This window comes from Lonchura striata, chromosome 4 (genome assembly GCF_050655825.1).
Source record: "Lonchura striata isolate lonStrDom1 chromosome 4, ASM5065582v1, whole genome shotgun sequence".
Classification (NCBI taxonomy): Eukaryota; Metazoa; Chordata; class Aves; order Passeriformes; family Estrildidae; genus Lonchura; species Lonchura striata.
Genome location: NC_140706.1, coordinates 16,893,191 through 16,915,123, shown reverse-complemented (window position 1 = coordinate 16,915,123; position 21,933 = coordinate 16,893,191). Strand labels below are relative to the sequence as shown.

General features: G+C 35.0%; 1 protein-coding gene across 18 annotated transcripts in view; it reads right to left on the bottom strand.

The window, feature by feature from the left end:
* The window catches only part of SLIT2 (slit guidance ligand 2), a 259,896-nt gene that overhangs the window by 60,436 nt on the left and 177,527 nt on the right, over positions 1–21,933 (bottom strand). For 9 of the 18 annotated variants that reach the window (XM_085578557.1, XM_085578552.1, XM_085578561.1 and 6 more), the window contains exons 10-17: positions 13,322–13,393; positions 12,638–12,709; positions 12,043–12,114; positions 10,069–10,212; positions 9,775–9,938; positions 8,978–9,001; positions 6,539–6,556; positions 5,276–5,426 (exon numbers count right to left, since the gene is read on the bottom strand). In XM_085578557.1, the coding sequence (XP_085434683.1) occupies positions 5,276–5,426; positions 6,539–6,556; positions 8,978–9,001; positions 9,775–9,938; positions 10,069–10,212; positions 12,043–12,114; positions 12,638–12,709; positions 13,322–13,393 (717 nt within the window). The remainder of the gene's footprint in view (positions 1–5,275; positions 5,427–6,538; positions 6,557–8,977; positions 9,002–9,774; positions 9,939–10,068; positions 10,213–12,042; positions 12,115–12,637; positions 12,710–13,321; positions 13,394–21,933) is intronic. The other 9 variants (XM_085578553.1, XM_085578560.1, XM_077782788.2 and 6 more) reach the window with 2 other exon arrangements.

Genomic DNA, 21,933 nt, shown 5'->3' with positions numbered 1-21,933 from the left:
AAATACCTGCATTGACCCAGTACTCCTTATTTCCTCTCTTAGAAAGAAAATAGAAATTATGAGTCTCAAATCCTTTATATGCTCTAATGGAGCCGTATTATTAAGGGAGTCTGTCCAGCATTTATATGGAAATGTTAAATAGGAAGGAGATGATACGACTGACAAGATCACTGTGAAATGAAATTCAGCACAATTCTAAATCCAGAATTCTTTTCAGAATTGCCTTATTGCAAGACAAGTTAAAACAAAACAAAACGAAACCAAAACAAAACAAAAAAAAAACCCTAGAAAATTAAAGAAAGCTGTATGTTCATCCTTCCCTCCTGTTCATTCTCATTGATAGCCAGAAGGGAAATTAAGGTTGTAAATCTGAAGGTATGGTTGTAGAACAGTTTCAACACGGAACCAAACTGAAAGAAGACAGAAGTTTTTTGTATATACACAAAACATTCGTATAACACACTAAACTACAAGGAGCATGAATTTCAGAAGATGCTATCATCTCCAAAAATCAGACCTAATGTGATTTTTAGGGGGACCACATAAAATACTCTTGCACACTGTAAATTAATAAAGTTATTTCTACACTCTAAACAGACTATTCTTTACCCTATCAACAAAAGAACCACTGCTCATTCTATAAATGCTGACATCTTCAAATACTTTTCAAGTGCTATACCATCTAGAATGACTTGATAATGAAAACATTAACTGATTTTAATAATACTTACTTGCTTTACTGCAAACATGTCTAACCCCACTGAAAAATGCAAATAATTTGATCATTTATCCTTTGCAACAATTTTTTACCTATTAGAAATAATTTACAGTCTCTCCCTCAAGTTTCTTTCACACAAATGCCTTCAACCCTTCCAATCTTCGTTTCTACAATCCTTGTTCTCCTTGAATTTTTTCTGAGCAATTATATCCATCTTGAAAAATGAAGTCTTGAACACAGTATTCCAGCTGATCCTTTACTATTGCTATTCACAGTACAGTAATTATTTCCTATAATTTACATTCTACATTCCTTTTACATATATCCTGAAATGAAATTTCCATTAGTGCCCAATAGCATTCTTTCATCTTTAATATGTATGATAACCACATCCTTTTTTCTTTGCCTATTTGCTGCTTATGCCTCAATCTTGTATTTCCGGTGCTATAGTTCTATCTGATTTCATATATAGAATTTTAACTTAATTTTATTTAAATTGTATTTATTTTATTTCAATTAGTCCACACACAATAGAATCAAAATTATTACAGATAACTGGAATGTTTACAGATGTGATGGGATCTCCATTCTGTATCTTAACATTATTTTTTGAACCCAGTGCTCTTCATTGATAAAGACAGCAACTATAGTTATTACCCATCAATCACTAGATCAAGAAAATGATCTTAAAATTACTTTTACCTGGTTTATTCAAATAAAGTACTGAATACCATTGTCAAAATCAAAAGTAAACAGAAGCACTTGATCATAATGTTTACATATTCTGTTTGTCTGGATTATTTGATGATTTTTTTCTGTTTTAGTAGCACAATGGCTAAGATATTGCATGTTTTTGAACAATAGCTGAACCTTCCTGGAAGCCTATATACTATACTGCAGTGATATTCATGCTTTCTAAAACTACCTTGTTAGGTGATCATCTGCTGTAAAATCATTGTAAAAAAAATCAACATATAAGACTGAAATTATTTCTTATTTAACATTTCCCCTGGGGACTTTGAGTGATTTCTGAAATGCTTCCTGCATTTTCCTACATATTAGAAAGCTACCTGAAAAATATTTTATTTTTGGGGTGCAATTACAGACTTGTACTTTATATCAAATACTTTACTGTCAGATTAGACAGATCATTCAATGTTTCTCTGGAAGACAGTGAGCAAGTGACAAAATGGGAGGTTAGAGCAGCAGTTAGTTGGTTTGGTTATATTTTTTTTTAACATTTGCAATTAAGTACCTGTCTTGAACGATATTAATACTTTCAGATTAAAAAAAAAAAACAAAAACAAAACTACTAGCTACTTGGAGGAAACAGGGTATTTTCCCTGTGGTATTATTGCTGTTGTACTTTACACAATAGATACTTTTTTTTAGAGACTCATAGGATATGCTGAGTTGGAGGAGACCCACAAGGATCCCTGGGTTCACTTCCTGGCCCTGTCACTGTCACCACACAGGAGACATCAGTGCCTGCCCTCCTCTTCCCCTCACAAGGAAGTTGTAACTGCAATGAGGTCTCTACTCAGTCTCCTCTTCTCCAGAGTGAACAGACCAAGGGACCTCAGCTGCTCCTTGTGTGGTTTCTCCTCAAGGCCCTTCACCATCTTTGTTGCCCACCTTTGGACAACTTTCAACTTTTTTCCTTAGTTCTGATCTTCATTTCCAAGCTGAGATTCAACTCCAAACTCCACTCTGCAGAAATTAGTCTAGCTCTCCTCATCACCTTAACAAGTATCAATGTAGTTTGACTCTAACAACTGTTTTTATATCACATTTTGTGGATAAAAAAAAAAAAAAAAAAAAAAAAAAAGGCTAACTAGCTGCTATTCTCATACATGCCAGAAAATACACAAACTGGAAAGCAAGGAATGGTCCTAGAACTAGACTGGGAAGTGCCAGGACAAACAACAAAGACAGTGCATCAAAAGCCAGGAATAACAGGAGAAAACAAGAGGCAGAGCTGTAACTTTTGTATGAGTGAGGCAAATACAAAAAGAATGTATTTGGCTAGAGCAAATTGATTTTTTGCAGAAGAAAAAAAAAATTTAGAAATAATTTGTCTACCATCTCTAGAATATTTGTAAGACTGTTGAAATTTGTATTACATCAAATGACTTGAAGAACAATCTGTACAGCCTACAAGGAGAAGGTTGAATAATGATTTTGTTACAGCTAAGCACCATCTTACTTGGGAAGAGTGCTGAAAAGAAAAGGGCCCTTTAATAGCAAAAAAATATGAAGGAAGCAATGATGGAAACTGAAGAGAAGTAGAATACATCTCAAAGTAAAAGTTCCCATTAAAAAATTAACAGAAGTGAAAGAAAATAACTTCTATAACAGTCTCAGGAGAATGGTGGATTTTTAAATACACTAAAAGCTTGAAAGAAGACTGGCTATTTTCTGAAAGAAGTGCTGTAACTAAATACTTAATAAAAAAAAATTATCAACTGAAATTTGAGTGTTTAGAATATAGACTAGATGAGGCTTGATTATTTAACAAGTAGGAACTATAATTATAGAAAGAAAACACCTGACAATATCTTAAAAAACAATTAAAGTGGTAAATTAAGATTATTATTTCTTCAGAGAAGAGACAATGAAACATGATTCCTCCTAAATATCAAAGAAATGCATGCTTAATCATTTCAACAGCTCCATTCCTCTTCTCTTGGTTCAGTAATTTCATTTATGCAGCCCCTACTTTATTATCTCCTCCCACACTTTAACCCATTACTTATTCCATCAGATTTTATTCTTAAATTAAACAATTGTATCTCAAAATATCAGATAACATAAAACATATTTCTCTAATGAAATTGATCTCCCCTCACACAAGACTGTATCAATTTTTTTTTCTTGGATTGTAATTTTCAGAGTTGCAATAAGAACATGCTGTGGTTTAAACTCAGCATTCAACACAGCTACTTGCTCTCTCATCCACCATCAGGATCGGGAGAGAACCAGAAGGGTAAAAGCTGGAAAACTCATGGGTAGAGATAAAGATAGTTCAATAGGGAAATAAAAAGCCATGCACACAAGCAAAGAAAAACAAGAAATTAATTCATTATTCTCCATGGTCCCGCAGGTGTTCAGCCATCCCCAGGAGAGCAGAGCTCCTTCAATTGTGTCTTGAGAAGAGAAACGCCATCACTCCAAATGCCCCACTCTTCCTCCTTCTTCCTCCCCATTATACACTGAGCACAATGTCACATGGTCTAGAATATCTTTGGTCAGTTTGGGTCACCTGTCTGGCTGTGTCTTCTCCCAGCCTCCCATGCACCCCCAACTTCTTTGCCAGCACGGCAGTACAAAAAGTAGAAAAGGCCCTGGCTCCGTGTAAATCCTGCTCAGCAATAACAAAAATATCTCCATATTATCAACCCTCTGTTCAGCACAATTCCAAATCATAAGCCCATACTATCCACTGTGAAGGGAATTAACTCTATCCCAGACAAAATCAGCACAGAAAATAGTAATACTAAGTTCAACTCCTCCCAGCTTAGAGACAGAAAAAAGTCTCCATTTGTGTTTCAAAAATATTTCAGTTTTAAATCCCTTTTCTTGTCCAGATATTCAAATACTTAACAATAGTCTTATTATTTCATATCTGATTGCCATAGTGTTGCTTTGATGCCAGCTGTGGACTGCTCTTTTAAGAGGTGTGCCATCCTGGTGCTCATCTCACCCCTTCAGGTGACAACTTGATCACAAAATGTCTCCACATCTCTATACTTCTTTACTATATCAAATCAAAGTCTGGTTTTTGTCCCTCAGCATTTTGCCTTTTTCTTTAAACTGAATCTCCTAGGAAAACCAGCTATTTCCTTCCACCTTTGCCCTGCAACGACAGTCACTGTCATCTACCTTTCTGCCAATCCTTCAACCATCTCTGCGTTCCCTTTTATACTATTCTTTGCACATGGAAAAACCTTGTAAAGCTGCCTTAATTATATCTTTCACTCCCTCCTTAAAGATTACTTCGGTTGTAATGCCTAGAAATAATTCCCATACGGCACTTATTAAGCAAGTAATAATCTCAGTTATTCTCTCCCCACCTCTATTCATTGTATTATTGCCTCATCTTTTCAACTCTTTCCTGTTTGTCTGCCTTATCTCCCTCTGGTCTCCTGCCCAACAAACATAATGTATGCTTTGCATAAAAAGAATCATCTTTGTCTATTTAAACATTTAGGTAGTACTTTTTAAGACACAACTCTCTGGTTACTAGATGCCCTACTTTGTCCTGCAGTTAAAAGCAAAATAAACCCCACTATCTTTCAAAAAATCCAAGTGGATTGCTCAGGTCCTGAAGAACCAGAAACATAGAATAGTTATCTTATTTCTTTATAATGGATTTTTAAGGCTACATTGTATTGAAATAATGCATAAATTATTTTTATGAATACTTAATCCTTTGAAGTGCACCACAGAGGTTACTTTCAATTTTTGATATTCAAAAAAATAAAGCTGTTGTTTCATATTTAACAATTTTAGTTTTTCTTGGTAAGTAAATATTCCTTTATTATGTGATCAACTTACAACTCTGCTGTGTACTGGGGAATGTGATCAGGAATTTTGTTGAGTTTCTGATTGGAGCAGTCCACTGTGGTCCCTTCACAGCGACATTTCTCAGGGCAAGCCAAATCTGCAAAGCAGTCTCCACTTAATTTGGATCTGTAATCTTCAGTGCCTGTAGAAGATTCAAGTCAAAACACAGATACTAAGTCAATAAAGTATAACATTTTCTTCTTGTCAGAGGGTTGAAAAGACGTCTGCAATGCAGATAACGGGTGGGCAACTTGGGAAATGCATGATAAACTTTGTGATACTGAACAGACACAAGGGCTTCAAGAGAGGGTTAAATATAGGGACTTAAGATATGCTGGAAAAAGAAATTGAGACCAACTTCACATAGCAGGATAACATTAACTTGAGCTTTTCACAGCTGTACTTTCTGCTGATTATATTGTCAGCCAATCTAGCCTTGTTTATTGCTAATCAAACAAATGCCACTGTTTGTTTTAGAATTTGTTTTCTTTCTCTGTATCAAGAATAAATAGATCCTGAATGCCACCTTTTCTCTTTCTGTTGTTACAAATTTGTAATGTTGACTGGACTTTATTAACCTCTGTGATTTTTTTTAATAGTCCCGATACTCCACATCATCTCAACAAATAAGTTGAAAGCCCTGTTTTCAGCTTTAATTTAAAAAATGTGTGATCCTGACTTAAGCCTCAGCAGCTTGCCATGCTGTAGAAAGCTGCGTGACGTTCCATGGTGCTTGACAGAACCATGTTTTACTCATACCTCACAACCACATGGTTAGATCAAGCACAACAGAAAATCTCGCTACGTTATCAAAACTGCATCCATTAGGCCAAGGATAAGAGCAAGGGAAAAGAGGAAGGAGTAGGTATAAATTACAGAAGCATTTGAAGTTTAATACTTGCTTACATGACATGGCATTCTTATTATTGAATGTCCAGTGCCACAGTAACAGTATCACTGTCACAGATTAAATAAAAATACAATATATATAAAAAAAGAAAAAAAGGGAGAAAAAAAGAACCACATTGAAAGTTTCCTCCACCATTTCCCAGAGTCAGTCAAAGAAAACATCCTAAACATATCAGGAAAAAACATCTGGTAAGGAACTGAGGGTGGGTAACAAGGAAAACAAAGAGAAGCCAAAAGGACCTGTGGGTTCTTCTTGGACAAAGGTGAAAAGACTGAGACTAGTAGAAGGTGCATCAGGGCTGGGAGGTACACTGTGATTTAGTTCAGACACTGAACTTTACTTACAGCCAAAATGGTGAACTCCTGAAAAAGTAAAGATAGCCAAGAGGGAAAGAAAGACAGAGTAATGCCAATTAAGACAAAAACATGAACGGAGCTCTCATGTTCTCTACTTAACTTTCGTTTGATTAGAAGATGGTGCTAGGGCCATTGTCTTCAGTAGAAAGAAAGAATAATTCATTTTGAGTAGCATTTAAAAATGAAGATAAGATTGGGGTTTATTAGAGATTTCATCTAGGATGATGATTATGCCTCCCATGAATTATTCTTCACTATTTTGAATGTGTTCTTTAAAAGCTTCTCCCTGAACATATATAGGAGTTGCAGAATAATCTGAGTTAAGGATCATCGAGCCAAATACACATGCTATGCCACTTAAATCCTTAATAAACCAAACAAAGCAAGGAGAAACAGATTGCTCAGTGGAGGGGAAAAAATCCCAACAGTCATCAGATACTATGTTATCTACCACTGTAAATGTTTTAGTAATCCAAATGATGAAACTGCTATAGAGTAATTGAGGTAGCAGATAAATTATATTTTTCAAATAAATGATTTAATACTTGCAAACCTTTAGTCTTCCAAATTACTATAATGAAATTTTACTAGGACTTCATACTGTCTGTGGAGCAACATCTCCAAATGGTATATTTAAAACAAATACTAAAAATATTTAGGTGTTTAAAGAAATGTTAAGATTATTTTATAGTATCCATTTAAGTAAAAAGAAGTGTTTTTAGGACTATTTAATACACAGTAAACAAGTCTAAAAATAAGTTTTGGTTTTTTTTCCTCCTGCATCCAGAGTACATCAGTGTAAACAGTTTAAACAATTAAATATTCAGGGAAAATGGCTTCAACAACTAAAATATTTTTAGGTAGCCTCTCCCTGATAACCTGATAGAAAGAGAAACAACAGAAGCTGTATTTCAAGAAGCATGTATATACCCCATTTTTAAAAATGCAATTAAATTTCTTTTCCCCCCCCCACCCCCCAACCTTGCCCCAGGAATAGCATTTTTAAAGGGTACGTAAATAAGCCTAAACTGTGTGAGTGGCTATATAATAACCAGGCTGTGAAGACATTTGCTGGCAAGAGAATACTTCTAACTTACAAGCAAAAGTTGTGCTGGCAAGGTTGAGTAGAAGTCACTCTGTGGCAGGAATACAGCTGTTCTACACTCTAAGGAATTGAGTGGCACTACAGGTTTGTGAAATTGAATCCCCCTGTTTTATGCTGCTTTAAAACACATTTTTGTGGATGCTAGTGCTGACAAATTGCTGGCTGAGTTGGTATTTCATTTTGTCTTTTCTTCATATTCAAAACAACATATTAGTATAAGGGCCTGAAGAACTTCACGTGACCTCTGCAAATTTAAGTGTTACCTCACAGAGCATTTGGAGAAGAGCTAAATATACCAGCTGAAGAGACAACAACTAAGATAACTGCACAATGATGATATACCTTTAGTACTTGAAAGAAGGAGTGCACTGATGTCCTAATCAATTACTGTAGATATTTTCCTACATATAAAACCATGGCAGAATCCTGATTGCAAATTACATACTGTAACTCATCAATAAATGCATTATTCTCATTTGTTATTTATAATCTGTTATGAATATAATGTGAGTGAATAATTTTTTTTCAATTAAGAAAACAGTGCACAAACTGATAAGTCAGGTAAAAGAAAGAAATATCCATATTTCAAAGAGCTAGGGCCAACATTGGTAAATCTTTTGTAAAAATATCATAGACGTATTTTAGCTTAAAGCCATGTGCAAATTACTATTTCACCCCAACTCTAAAGTCATATTTTCTTTAATGGAAAGTATTTCTGGTCCACTGTATGCATGTGACCACGGAATTAATTATTACTTATTCTAATTAAGAATTTCAGCTTTCTTTTCCAAGCATTCCACTGTGATTTCCTAAACAAAAGGAGGGTGAGCAAGCAGCAGATGCAGCCAGCGTAGAGCAGGAAAGCAAGGCAAGAAAACGTTCATTTGCAGAATGTTTTAGTCTTTAAAGTTGTGCTAGCTCTTTGATGGCAGCATGGATCCCTGTGTTTAAAAGCAGCTCAGGAGCCACATTTTAAAAACAGTAGCAACAGAAAGGCAAGGTACAAGGTAAGTAAAAGTATTAGTTAAAATATGAACTAGCAGGTGCAACCTTCTAAATAATGTAAGTATAGGCATAACTTTGGTAGGTTGTGTGCAAGTCTGTGAGACAGAAAAAGGTAAACTGAGCTGCATGCTAAGCTCTTATTATTCAAAAAGCAGAATTACTAGTATTCTACAAAGGAAAACTATGTATAGCTACAGGTAATGACTAATGTTAATACACATGCATCAGTTTCCTAAAAGCGATGACAAATTTTGCTTTTGGGGTGAAGGGGAGAGAATATCTGCAGTTAGTCAATCTTACTGCAGAGCCAAACCTACCTGGAATGAAATACTGTTCTTTAGCTAAATAAAGAGAGAGAAAAAAAAAAAAAAATAGAAGATGCACCTGAATGTCAGCAAGCAAAGAATGAGTTTTATTAGATTAAGTATGGACTGCAGTTAACTACAGATAATTTAGTGAAAAAAATGTGCATTCACAACAAGAGCTGATAAACAACAAAGTGTGAATAGTCATAAATGTATCCGGAACACGGATAACAACAGTTTTCATCTGGTATTTCCACTTGAGACTGAATAAACTGTAGAATGTGAAATGCACCTGGAACAGCTGGATACCATATGGCAAAAGTTAGGATTTAAAGAAATGTAAGTAGGAAATGGAATAAGATTAGAAAAAGAAAACAGTAACTTTCAGTATGAAGCAAACTCCATGTATAAAAGGAATATGTTTTGTTTCCATATTTAGCTTAGAAATTTTTAGATCTTTCACATAATCCAGAGCCCTGTGGAAATTTAAAAAAATGATTTATGGTGGTGATACTTGTAGTGAATAACTTCAGCATTTCATTCTGAAGTTTTATATATCACATTTACGTTGTTAGGTTTAATGCTACTCTGAAATAGTGCCAAATATGTTAACTACAGTAATGTTCCGTGATCCAACAGTCTATGACTTCCCAGATTTCCCTCTATTCAGTCAACGATCTAAAAAAAAAATTCTATGATGTTTAATAATTCTGTAGAGAGACAGCTGCTTTCATTAGAACTTCTATAACAACTATTTTTTTTTTTTTTTGCCAATAAAGGAAAAATAGCAGCTGAACTAAGAAAATTACCTGAGCAGCGGAATTTCTTGCTTTTGATCTGGCCGATCCTTTTGTTTGCCAGACGGCGGGGGCTGGTGCAACGGGCACCACTGGTCTCAATGGGGTTTGTGTGAAGGTAATCCGCCAGCCACTTCAGATGGCAGTCACAGATAAATGGGTTCTGAGCCAAATGCCTTTCATGAAGCAAAAAAACCAATAATATCACGCATTATTTCCCTTTGGTCTCAGCAGTACCCAGTGCTTTTACTGCATTGTAGAATATGAAGTCATACTTGAGAAAACCATAAACAAGAACACACGTACAAGGTCTGAATCGCACGTAGGGGTGAGAAGGTGCCTTTTGCAATGGTCTGAAGCTTGTTGTCATACAAAGAAAGAAGATTCAAGTTGTGCAGATCTTGAAATGCATCAACTCGCAGACAATTGATCTTGTTGGCATTCAATAACCTGTTTAATGAAAGATAATTATAAAACTGAAAGGAATAATTTTGTGTCGCAGCTTCAGCATTTTTAACAATTCTTTGTGCACCTTTGCAACCAGAACAAAAGATGTAGTAACAAATTATAATTGACAGTGACATAAGGAATTTCAGTGAAGTATTATTTAAGTTATATATTTGAAACTTGGAGTTTAAATGTTTGCATTTATTTAGCTAAAATCACATTTCTTGTATGTGCTAGTAGAATGTCTCTGTGGTATTTGTGTACTGTGCAAAGAAACAAGCCAAAAAAATCAAGTATATTCAAGGAAAACTAGTTTCTTTGCCAAATAAATAAACAAACAAAAAAGGAACTGAACACTGTGTTCATTAGCTGGAAGAGATGTGCAGTGGCACTTTTAATTATATGTTACTAATCAGCATGCTGCCACATTAACAGAGTTGTAGTAAAAACTGGTGGCATGGAATATATCCAAATCTCTCTTGGATCCTTTCTCCTCTGCATCTTCAAAGGGAACCTTTTCTTCCCTGTACCTCCCAGACTTTTAGTGTTAAAACAAACAAGTCAATCTAAACCAAGTCCTTTTGAAGAGAAAAAAAAAAAAAAAAAAAAAAAAGCCATTCCTTTAAATGCATTTTTATAACCAAATACTTTTTACTTCTTTCCATTTTGAGCCAAAAATGGAATGAAATAGTGGACTTGAAACCTAATGCTCTGATAAAAAGTTTTGTCACACAAGCAGAAATTTACTTAGACCTAAATGTACTATCTGTAATGTATATTAAGATAGGGACATTTTTTTAATACAGACTTGAGAGTTAGGAAAGGTCTTTTACCTTTTTTTTTTTTTACCAGATCTGAAATATATTTTATTACTAAAACATCTTTAAAGGAAAACAGGAAAGCATAGCTTCCCACACTATACCAATTTTGTCACTAAAGTAAATTGAAATGCAAACCTCTAGGTGGTGCTAGAAGTTTCATTTTCTTTGTGTATATTTACTGTTTTGCCATCTTCAATTAGTTGACATTTTGCCAACCACTTCATGAAGTCTGGACATTAGATAATTCTAAACATGTGTGAAGATATTTTAAATTCTTTAAGAAGACTCTAACTCAACAAGTCTGTTATTGTGGGATAAGTTCTTTCAAAACCACCACTGTTGTTTTATTGTCTATTTAACACATTTATTTTACACAGTACATCTACTGCACAGCCTCTTCTGCTAAACATTGACAATCTTTGATAAACTTACTACCATGGCATTCTTTATTCCAGTATAAAATTTAAACAGCAATGGTTGAAAAGGTTACATGTGGTAATTTCCAAAGTGTTAAACAAATTAGCAGCTCAATCTCAAAGATTCAAATAATTGCATAGGGTGTCAGTAAACATTAGAAGTCATCAGTGTGATCCAATACTGTTCTTTCATGGGTGCAACTAGAAATGCAATTGCATAGCATTTCCACTATATATTTTCTCTTTTTAAAACACACAAATATTCCTTCTATGGTTCCCACACAACTATATACACCCCATTTGCCATTTACAGTGTATCATATGTTTATGAGTTTTATCCTTAGAAATTCCACATGGGAGAATAACTGCATTTGAGTCATTTTAGGCTGAAACATTAACTGATATGATCACATTTGTAGATGAATGGCAAGCTGGCCTACAAGAGTCTTGACTCTTTTGGTTTTAACATAATTTGGTTTTACTGTACTTTGATCTTACATATGGTATTTCCTGCCAGTTCTTCTTCTGGCATAAATCTCTCATCATGTTTACCCTTTTGAATGATCCTAAAATAGACTAAATAAAAAAATACTCACAGCAGTTGCAGAGAAAAGAGTCCTTCAAATAGGCCCTTTGGAAGTTCTGTGATTTTATTGCCATAGAGGACTCTGTACCAGGAGATAAAGCAGACAAAACTACCATTATGAAAGGCATATGCTATGGGATTTTGACTTCAAAAATAGAGGAATTCCCATTTTCCTGAAAGGAATTTAGTAACAACCATTTGATACTTGCAATATCCTTGTTGTCCTGTGAGGCAGAAGGATCACACACTTTCCCAAAAGGTGTGTAACCCAAAGAGCTCTCTGCAGGATCAGCACCTCACTGATTACAGACTTACCAAGGGACCCTGCAATGTGGATTTGCTGTTTGCAAGAACAACTAACCAGGGAATAAAAGACATGATTGGTTTTGCATTGAAGTCAATTTTTTAATAAAAAACACCACCCATTATTAGTGTCCAATTGTAAAAGAATATTCAATTACCATTATCATTCTGAAATTATTATTACAACTTTCAGAATTGATGGAATTTATAGCGAAATTTTGCACAGATCCAAAAGGGCAAAATAATTTCACTATAAGAGTAAGAGAAATTTGCTTCTGTTTACAGGTCAAACAGATACCTACAGTGAATTGAGTGAACGTAACCCCTGGAAAGCATCTGGAGCTGCTTCTGAGATCTGGTTATTGCTCAGGTCACTGAAACAAAAACAATTTGATTCAATTAATTCAAGTGATTTTCAAAATAATGAACTTTAAGATAATATGTAATTAGAATTAAGCATGGATGGGAGAGAGAAACTGAAATATTTACATGATACACTGCCAAAGAAATTTAATATAAAACCACTGAAATTTCCAACACACTGAAACAAAATGCATAGTTAAAAATAGTTCAAAACGCTTGGAGAAAAAGGACAAAATGTTTACTTTTCTTGATTGCTTAAGTACATTTTTTAATAATCCTCTGCTCGCTACAACCCCAGTGCTATACAGCCTCAAAAATAATCTGAAATTATCCTCATTCTTTTCTCTTTTACTAGAATTTTCACTACAGTAACATACTGCTTCTACGCAAAAGCACATTAGACAATTTCAATATTTGGTAAAAACCCAATTATTGTTAATATGACAAAGATGCTATATGATCTCAATCATCAGGCTGCTATATCAGTTTGCCTTCTAGCAGTCAAACTTTCTTAAGTGCTCACATATTAACTGCAGTTCCCCTGTACCATCTTGATTTTTTTTTTTAATATTGAGAGAGATATATACACGTATGTAAATAAATGCAAGTTATTTGGTACGCACATTCTTCGAAGCTTTTTATAGGGGGAGAAAGCTCCAGGAGGTATGACCTTGATTGAATTTTGTTCTAACCGTCTGCAAAAGAATAACAGCAACATAAAAATACAACCCCTGAGCTAAACAAGAATTAAAGCCATAAGAAACTAGAAGGGATAGACTTAAACAAAGAAGATAACTTTTTCTTTCTTTATCAGTATAATTTTGATTTCTTTCATTACCAAAAAAAACCCCAAACTAAACCAAAAAAACCTCAAAGCCCCCACCAAGCAACCAGCCAAACTTTTAAACCTGTAGAGAGTAATATTTTAAATGAAAACCAAATCCTTATTTAATATAAAAAAACCAACTTATTTTCAGAACATAAAAGCTTTTTCAAAAATTTAATTCAGAATTGTCATCAAGAGTTTCAATCTTGAATTAGTCTTAATTTACTCCCAAAGTATTATTCACATATAGCAGTTTGCATAGTAATTTTTATTCAGAAATGCATAAAGATTTCTATGAAATAATTGAAATATGCAAACCATGGGAATGGGGAGAGGAATGCTGCTACAGACCAAATAATATATGTTGCTACCTGCAACAACGCAACTGCCATGTTTTTAAAGATGCACACAATTTCTCCAGATGCTGTACACAAAATATTTTCTTTAATATATAATACTAGATTTGCACAGCCACACTTCTAACTTCTTTAAACAAATATTTTAATTTCAATTTGTAGCTAATGTTACTGGCCACGCTTGCTTTGTACGTATAGTGACTGTAATTGAAAATTCCCATGCTGTAAAGTGTGAATTTACTGATGGAAACCATTTTCCAAGAAGTTTTTGAACTTGTAGAGGTTTGCATATGGGAAATCAATGCAGATATAGACCAATGGCCCAGGTGCCCACGAGTCAAACCAGAAGCTGCTTCTTCACACACCCCAGCATATCATGGGTATGGCAGTGCAAACTTCTGCCATGTGGACAAAAGAAACTATAATAACAAAAAGTACTACAGGAAAAGCCATGATTATTCAAACTACATAGCACACATCAAATAAGCTATTGTCCTCTTTCATGCACAGGTATCAACTCTATGATTTATGTACATAAAGACAATGCCAAAGTCATATTACAAAAATTAATCAAAAATCTTTACGTTTACTGCATTATTCTAACTTACAAGGACCTTGCCTCAGAATTTAAGGTGAAAGGGCCTTTTAAAATCTATATGCAGATGTTGGCCCTCATTTTTTTAACTCTTGTCCTATTAATTGTCTTCTGTTTCACTTTTGTTTTGATTGAGACATATGAGTGTCTGTGTGTATGCAGTGTAAATAATAAGCTCATATATTCAGAGTAAGCTTTTCCAAGAAAATATTCTAACAGAAATTGCTTCTTTTTATAGTTTCTCAAGAGATCATGATACAGCTGAACTGAAGCTATTTTTTCCTGTCTTCATGAAGTCTCTTTCAGGTAGAGATATTTATATGTTTAATACTTAAAATCTCTTTACTCTGATAATGCTTTAACTTATCAGAACTTGCTTTTGAATGTCTTATGATGAACTCAAGGAAAAAACCCAAAAGCTCCAAAAAAATCTTCTAGATGACAAAAATCTCACTTCATCACCACTCTTTTAGTCCTTTTTAGGAAAATGTTGTCACCTTGCTGTAGATTTCAGGGGTATTTTAAGCACTGAGGGGAATCCCATGTCACAAGATGGAAAACGTTTTCCATAAACACAATGCTCATTCATACTCTTTGCCTTGACTGAGCCTTTTGGACCCCTGAAACACAGTTTGCATCAGACTGGGAGTGCTGATCAGGATACAAAGGAACAAGGTCACTTCTCTCCTATACCCCTGGCTAGATGCAGAAGGCAAACACCTGAATAAGCAAAAATTTGCTGAAATTAAGGCCAACACCAAGTTGGGCCACACCCAAGTATGTTCTGTCCTTACATTAAAATCTTAGCTTAGTTTTCCCAGAAAATAATGATTAGGCACGGTTATCAGCTAAGATAGTTTTTCCACTCAAGTGGCTAAATCAGGGAGAGGTAAACCCTCTAGATAACAAAACTTCCTCATTTTAGTAACTGGAAGGAGTTGAGAACTCAAATTAACCCAGCATGGCTGCCATACATCCATTCCTGTTACATATTCTGTTTGGCAGCAACCACCTGCCTAACCACCAGGGACTAACCTGTCAATGCTCGCATGTGGAGCTCTGAAAACCAGCCAAAGAAGTATCTAGCACAGGCAAACACATAAGGCATATGCAGAGGAGTGGAAAGGAGAGGGGTGGTGAAAAGGACAGGGAAGGATTAGGCCATAATACAGAGGAGGTCTTGGGTTGCCAGAGAGGGAAAAATGCTTCTGGGTATATGGGAAAGAATCACACAGAATCACAAAATAATGAGGTTGGAAGAGACCTCTAAGATCATCAAGTCCAACCTGTGCCCTATTACCACAACTAGACTATAGCACCAAGTGCCAAGTCCAGTCTTTTTTTAAACATATCCAGTGATGGTGATTCTACCACCTCCCTAGGAAGACCATTCCAGTATTTTATTAATCTTTTTTTTTATTAATGTATTCTTTTTATTAATCTATTCTTTTATTAATCTATTTTTTCCAAATATCCAACCTAAACTTTCCCTGACATAGCTTGAGACTGTGTCCTCTTGTATTGCCAGTTGCTGCCCGGTGGAAGGGATCGCCCCCCACCTGTCTAAAACCTCCCTTCAGGAAGCTGTAGAGAGCAATAAGGTCACCTCTAAGCCTCCTCTTCTCCAGGCTGATCAACCCCAACTTCCTCAAACGTTCCTTGTAGGGCTTGTGTTCCAAGCCCTTCACCAGCCTTATTGCCCTCCTCTGGACGTGCTCAAGCATCTCAATGTCCTTCCTGAACTGCGGGGCCCAGAAGTGGACCCAGCACTCAAGGTGTGGGCTCAGCAGTGCCGAGTATAGGGGAAGAATCACCTCCCTACTCCTGCTGGTCACACAATTCCTAATGCAGGCCAGGATGCCATTGGCTTTCTTGGCCATTGAAGCACATTGCTGGCTCATATCCAACCGGCTGTCGACCAGCACCCCCAGGTCCCTTTCTGTCTGCAAGAGATATTGCAGTAGTAATGGTCCCACACAAGGCTATCACAAGCCTCATTTATAAAAACTGTTTATTAGCCCAAAATATAGAGATTTGTAACCTAGTGCTGGAGTGGTTCCAGTCTACATTCACATATCTGTAAACATATAATGATCTTAACTAGGTAGGATAAGGCATGTAACTTGAGGTCTAGCATTAAATAAATTAGGACACAATGTATTTTCCAGTTTATTCTCTTACTTAAAAAGACATATTCTATAAACTGAAGTATTTTACAAGATCCATGTAGGCCATTTTTAATGAGAAGATGAAATAGCAGATTTCATTTACTGCAGTCCAATTTGGCTACAAATTACTTGGGCCGAAGAAAAGCTTGCTACAGCCTTGCTACAGCATATTTCTGAGAGCTAACTTCCCAGCAGCTCTAGCACCAATTCCATGGTGGATATGAAAATGAACTTTATGTCAACTTTACCTAACATCTCCTTTTAGTGAGACATGTACATTCTAGCAGACAGAATGTGCAGTGCAGGGATATATTTACAAGCTCTTCTGGATAAAGGATTTGTATGCATTTTCTTAACCTAAGCCGAAGTGTAGGCACTGAAAGACATCACATTTTAGAAAATGAGATTAACATAAGACAGGAAGAGTAAGATTATATAAATACAGAAGAAAAATATTTTATACCCCATTTTGTCTGTAAAGAAAGTAAATCAAATCCACATTTTCAAGCTTTGTTATCTTCTAATTTTCTGCTTTATCTTCATAGAATCAGCTGAATTTCACAGAGTGTAAATTTGTATCCACTATTCCAGAGAAAATCTAATTAGATATATTCCCGAGTCACAAAGTACAGATAGACTAATATCTAAAGGAAATTTGCATTCTACTGATAAAACCCATAACCCATAGTAATTAAAAGCTCCTTTATATTAATTCCTTATATTAAATGAAATATTTTAAATTCTGGAATAGGATGAGTTGTAATTACTGCTTACTGAAAAAGTCAGCCATTAAGTATTTGCAAATGACTTGGCCAGAAGTAGTATTATATCACCAAAGACAAAAAAAAAAATCCCTTGAGTCAATATTTTTCCATGAAATAATTTTTTTGTATGAATTAACATCATTTAACATAACATTTTCTTATGAATAAACAGTGCCTTGGTGGTTTCTTTTTCAAAAGTCACAGTCAATTTTAGTAGCATATTTAATAAGCAAAGATAATGGTTAAGTACACTCTTCATCAAAGCTTGCATTGCCTCATGTAAAAAGAAGTACTCTGCCCACCACCACACAAATGCTAATTAATACTTTTAATATGAAGTCTCTATCTCCTTTTAGAGTTTCACTTCAAAGAAGTCCTGCATCGATACATAAGTGTTTTACTGTCTTTTAATGCTGCCAAACTAGTTGAAACCTTTTTTGAAGACTATTCCCTAATCACTCCTATCTAGGAAATGTACTGTGAACATTTCTCTTTGGAAATCTTTCCCCTCTGCTTATCACTGCAGCACTGTAATGCACAACCACTTACTATTCTGAGAAACAAAGGTGCTTCTGCAGTTGTGACTTCCAACCTAATCAAATCAAATCAAAGTAGGTCCCCAGCCAGTAGACAGATTCTTCCCACACGGTCCCCAGAGAGCCCTGTGACATGTAAATCACTTGACACTTTCCAGGAGGATGCTGTTCTGTACCATGAGCCTGCAGCACACCATTACTGATTACTGCTTCCGCACTTACAGAGACAGACAACATGCTTATTTATACTGACACTTTTAAACTAGCCTATTTTCCCACCATAAAAAGTCATTTCTGTGAAAGGCTGCTGCACCAGGAAGGAGGGCAGACTGAGAATGGAGAACACCCTGTTCTCTACAGAATCATTTTTACTTTAAATCATGCAGATGGGGTACAAGATACTAAACCCTCTCAGTAGAGAATGGTAAAAAATATGTGCTGCACCTAAATATGTGAAGGGATCAGAGATGTATAAAAAGCATTTCATAATACTGAAATAAAATAAAACATCTTGCTTAAGAAAACGTGAATTTTAATACAGAGAGGCAAATTAGTCATTATTTTATAATTAAGGAATCAGAATCTAACATCTTGATTAAGTAAATTTGGATGACAGAAAAGTGACTTTAGCAGTTAATTAATCTATACTTTTAATTCCAGTATCTCCTAATTTACAAGAAGTCTTTCAAGAAAGTTGTCAAGAAATCCCAAAAGAATTCTACTACAGAGAGAAAGTGCAAACTGTGAAATAAGTCTGATGTATTGCACAGATGCTGATTATACATGGTAATAAAATTGACATCTCTTCTTTGCATTTTCCCCATCTGCTTTTAAAGTAAATGGCAAAAACAGCTGTCAAAAAACCAAAAAATAGATTTCAGTGATGGGATTGAGTACAGCCCCTGAATCTGAAGAACTGCAATACACAGCCAACACATCTTTCATCACATGCAACATCTGCCAGATTTTGGGTTTTCTTTATTTGTTTTTAAAATAAGGAAACAGTAATGATTTCTCTTGCTAGAGGAATCCTTAAGGCTACTAAACAAAGTACCTTTTTTGTGTCTCCATAACTGCACCTCTAGAGTGCTTAAATCCATTAAATGTCACTTCTAGCCTTAGCAGCAGAAGAATTCTGTTGAAATCTGTGATATCATCCACATCTAACAAAACAAAAGATGCATTTTGAATGACTACATTACTTGTATTTCTTACTTTCAGGCTCTAAGTCTGTGTATTAATAAATCTGTTTGACAGTCTCCTAAATATTTGTATATAAAGAATCACTGTCAATGTTGCCCTAAAGCTTGCTAAACTGTTAACATCCAGTCTAATTGTTCTATCAAATATTTCCTCAGGGGATTGATTTTAAATGACAGACAACTCCTTAGTCTGCATTGCATCAAGAAAGTAACAAGAACTGCAATTCTAAAGCTATTAAAAAATTCACCTTATTTACTCAAAAGGAAGTCTCAAACCTGCATTTCATTACAGAAAGGGCCATTTCATGCTCTGAACTCTAGAGCATCACTAATGATGATGGGCTTGACATTCCTCCCTTGTTACAGGTTCAGGTTGTAGCAAAATTCACCACTTGTTAAATAATTATTTGCTTAGTACTTTGGCTTCTGTCAGTGTGGCTCCAGTGCAATTAGCTTGAGTCACCCAGAGTCAAGTTAGTCTTGCTAATTAGCCCATTTCTGATGGGAGTTCTTATCTTATACTACCAAACCTAGTCAAGCTGTTCAGATAAGTGTTTTAAATTCACAAAAAAAAAAAAAAAAAGATACAATCCTGCTATACTCTTGTCTCATCACAAGCAAGGTTCTAAAAGAGCAGAAACACTACCTTGAAAATCCTCCCATTGTGTGAGACCAACAGGGTGACAGGAGTCCTCATTACCTGCTAAATAGTATATGGTCTTACAAAATGAATTTGCCACAAAACTTAAAAAGTTTTTCTTACTGAGATTCTATGGTTGTTTACTTACTGTGTATTTAAAAATGTAATTGATAAAGAAACATTTGAATGATGACAAAACAGAAAATACTGAAAAGTCAGTATCCATAGTTTCTTTTCAAATTACTTCACTCACATAATTGCTGTGGAAAAGTAATCAGAAGTGAAGAACCACATGTGAAAATAAAATCTAAGATTAATAACACCTTTGGAGTGTGGTACAGCCGTCAGAGATCTACGAGGGTTTCTCTGGAAAAGTGACATGGGCCTTCTCCAGCTTCCCTTTATGCTAAATTTAAAATATTAATTTATTCCATGCTCGAGTTATTTTCTTTCCCTTGGCAGCATCAGAGAGATCCATCAAGGTGCCTCTTCTGCTTAAAACCCATGAAAAAATTGCACAAAACCCCGAGAGGTGGAATGGTGCTCATTCTGGCCAGTACCTACTGCTAGTTTCTGGAAAACAGCACTGTTTTCATACGTTTCTGTCTGGTTGTTTTGTTCTGTGGCTCTATGTTCTCTTGACTCCTGAAATCATCCTGTTGTCTGAATTTAATTAGTTTTCAAGATAGGACACAAGGGTATGAAGAAAGCCAAAGAACAATGGCAGCACAGAACACAGGCTAATAAGGAACAGACTGGATGTTAAACATACAGAAACATCTGACAACTCAAATGAAATAGCTGGTTTTTTTTGTTTTCCAAAAAGCGTAAAGCCACATGATTTACAGTAATTTTCAGATTAGGAAGATATTTGAGTAAAAGCATGACAAATCATTTCTCTTGTGTGTGCTAAGCAGACAGGATTAGCTATCAAATAGCAAAATCATCTATTTTTGAAGCAGTAAAATGGAATATGGTTTAAGTTTTGCCCAAGAAATATGAAGGTAGGACTACCAAAGATAAATTAGAGGTAGTTCAGAGAAATCTGCATTGGTAAATTAAACATTAAGGTGAAGAAATTAATACTTCAGCAGATTTCACTACCACATTTTAATTTGCTTCACATTTATTCAATACACTGCATTATGGATAATGCATTTTTTATTATTTACATGTAGTTATTCTGTGTTTATATGCATATATCATATTAAAGATATTTAAATTTTAGCATAGTTCCAAATTTTTGATTAAGCACACAAACCATTTGTTTTCTATTGCACTGAGCATAAACACTGCTTTAACTCAGAAATAATGACCATCCCAAGAGCACAGAAAAGCACAGCAAGAGAACTGTGATACATTGATACACAGATGAGTCTAGACAGAGGTCAGTGAGTGGCAAATCATAAAACCTTTCTAGTAAAATTATAATATACTATTATGTTTATTTTCATGAAATATTTTCAATGTTTATGGCCTTATTTGCAATATTTAGCCAACTAAACAGAGTCAGGGACTTTTTAAAATACAGTCGCCGTGCATATTGATACTAAAATTTTATTTTCATGTCAGCTATTCTGCAGCAGATATTTCCATCTCATTAGGAACCTTTTTGGTCCTCCTCCATATGTAAAGCCTACTCTTAGGAATTCTCATAAGCATGTAAGCACTACATTATAACTAATAATACTGCATCTGAAGATGATGTACTATTCTTATTTGATATAAGCTTTTGGATATCAAAATGCATTAAATTTTAGTCAAAACAGAAGCAAAAGCTCTAGGTGTCACTGCAAATTCACTATGCCTCCATAATCCACTGGTGTAAATCTGATTATCCAGTCCATTGCATTAGCCAGGAATGATTTTGAAAACATTGGCTTTAGAAACCTTTGGGTAGGGCAGAAGTTAAGGAAAGATTTGAGGAAAAAGACACATGAAATACAATTGAAGAGGAACATGTCTAAGAAAAGCTAATTCTAATATCAGGACAACTATATAATGTTGCTCAAAAGTTTGGAGTGTTAGAATAAAAGATGAGAAAATATTAGCCAGACCACATGAATTTATTAAGGGGCATTTAGTTACTTATGTGTCACTCAACACACTTTATTTTAATCCAGCACCTTCTGAAAATTCAAAACCTGA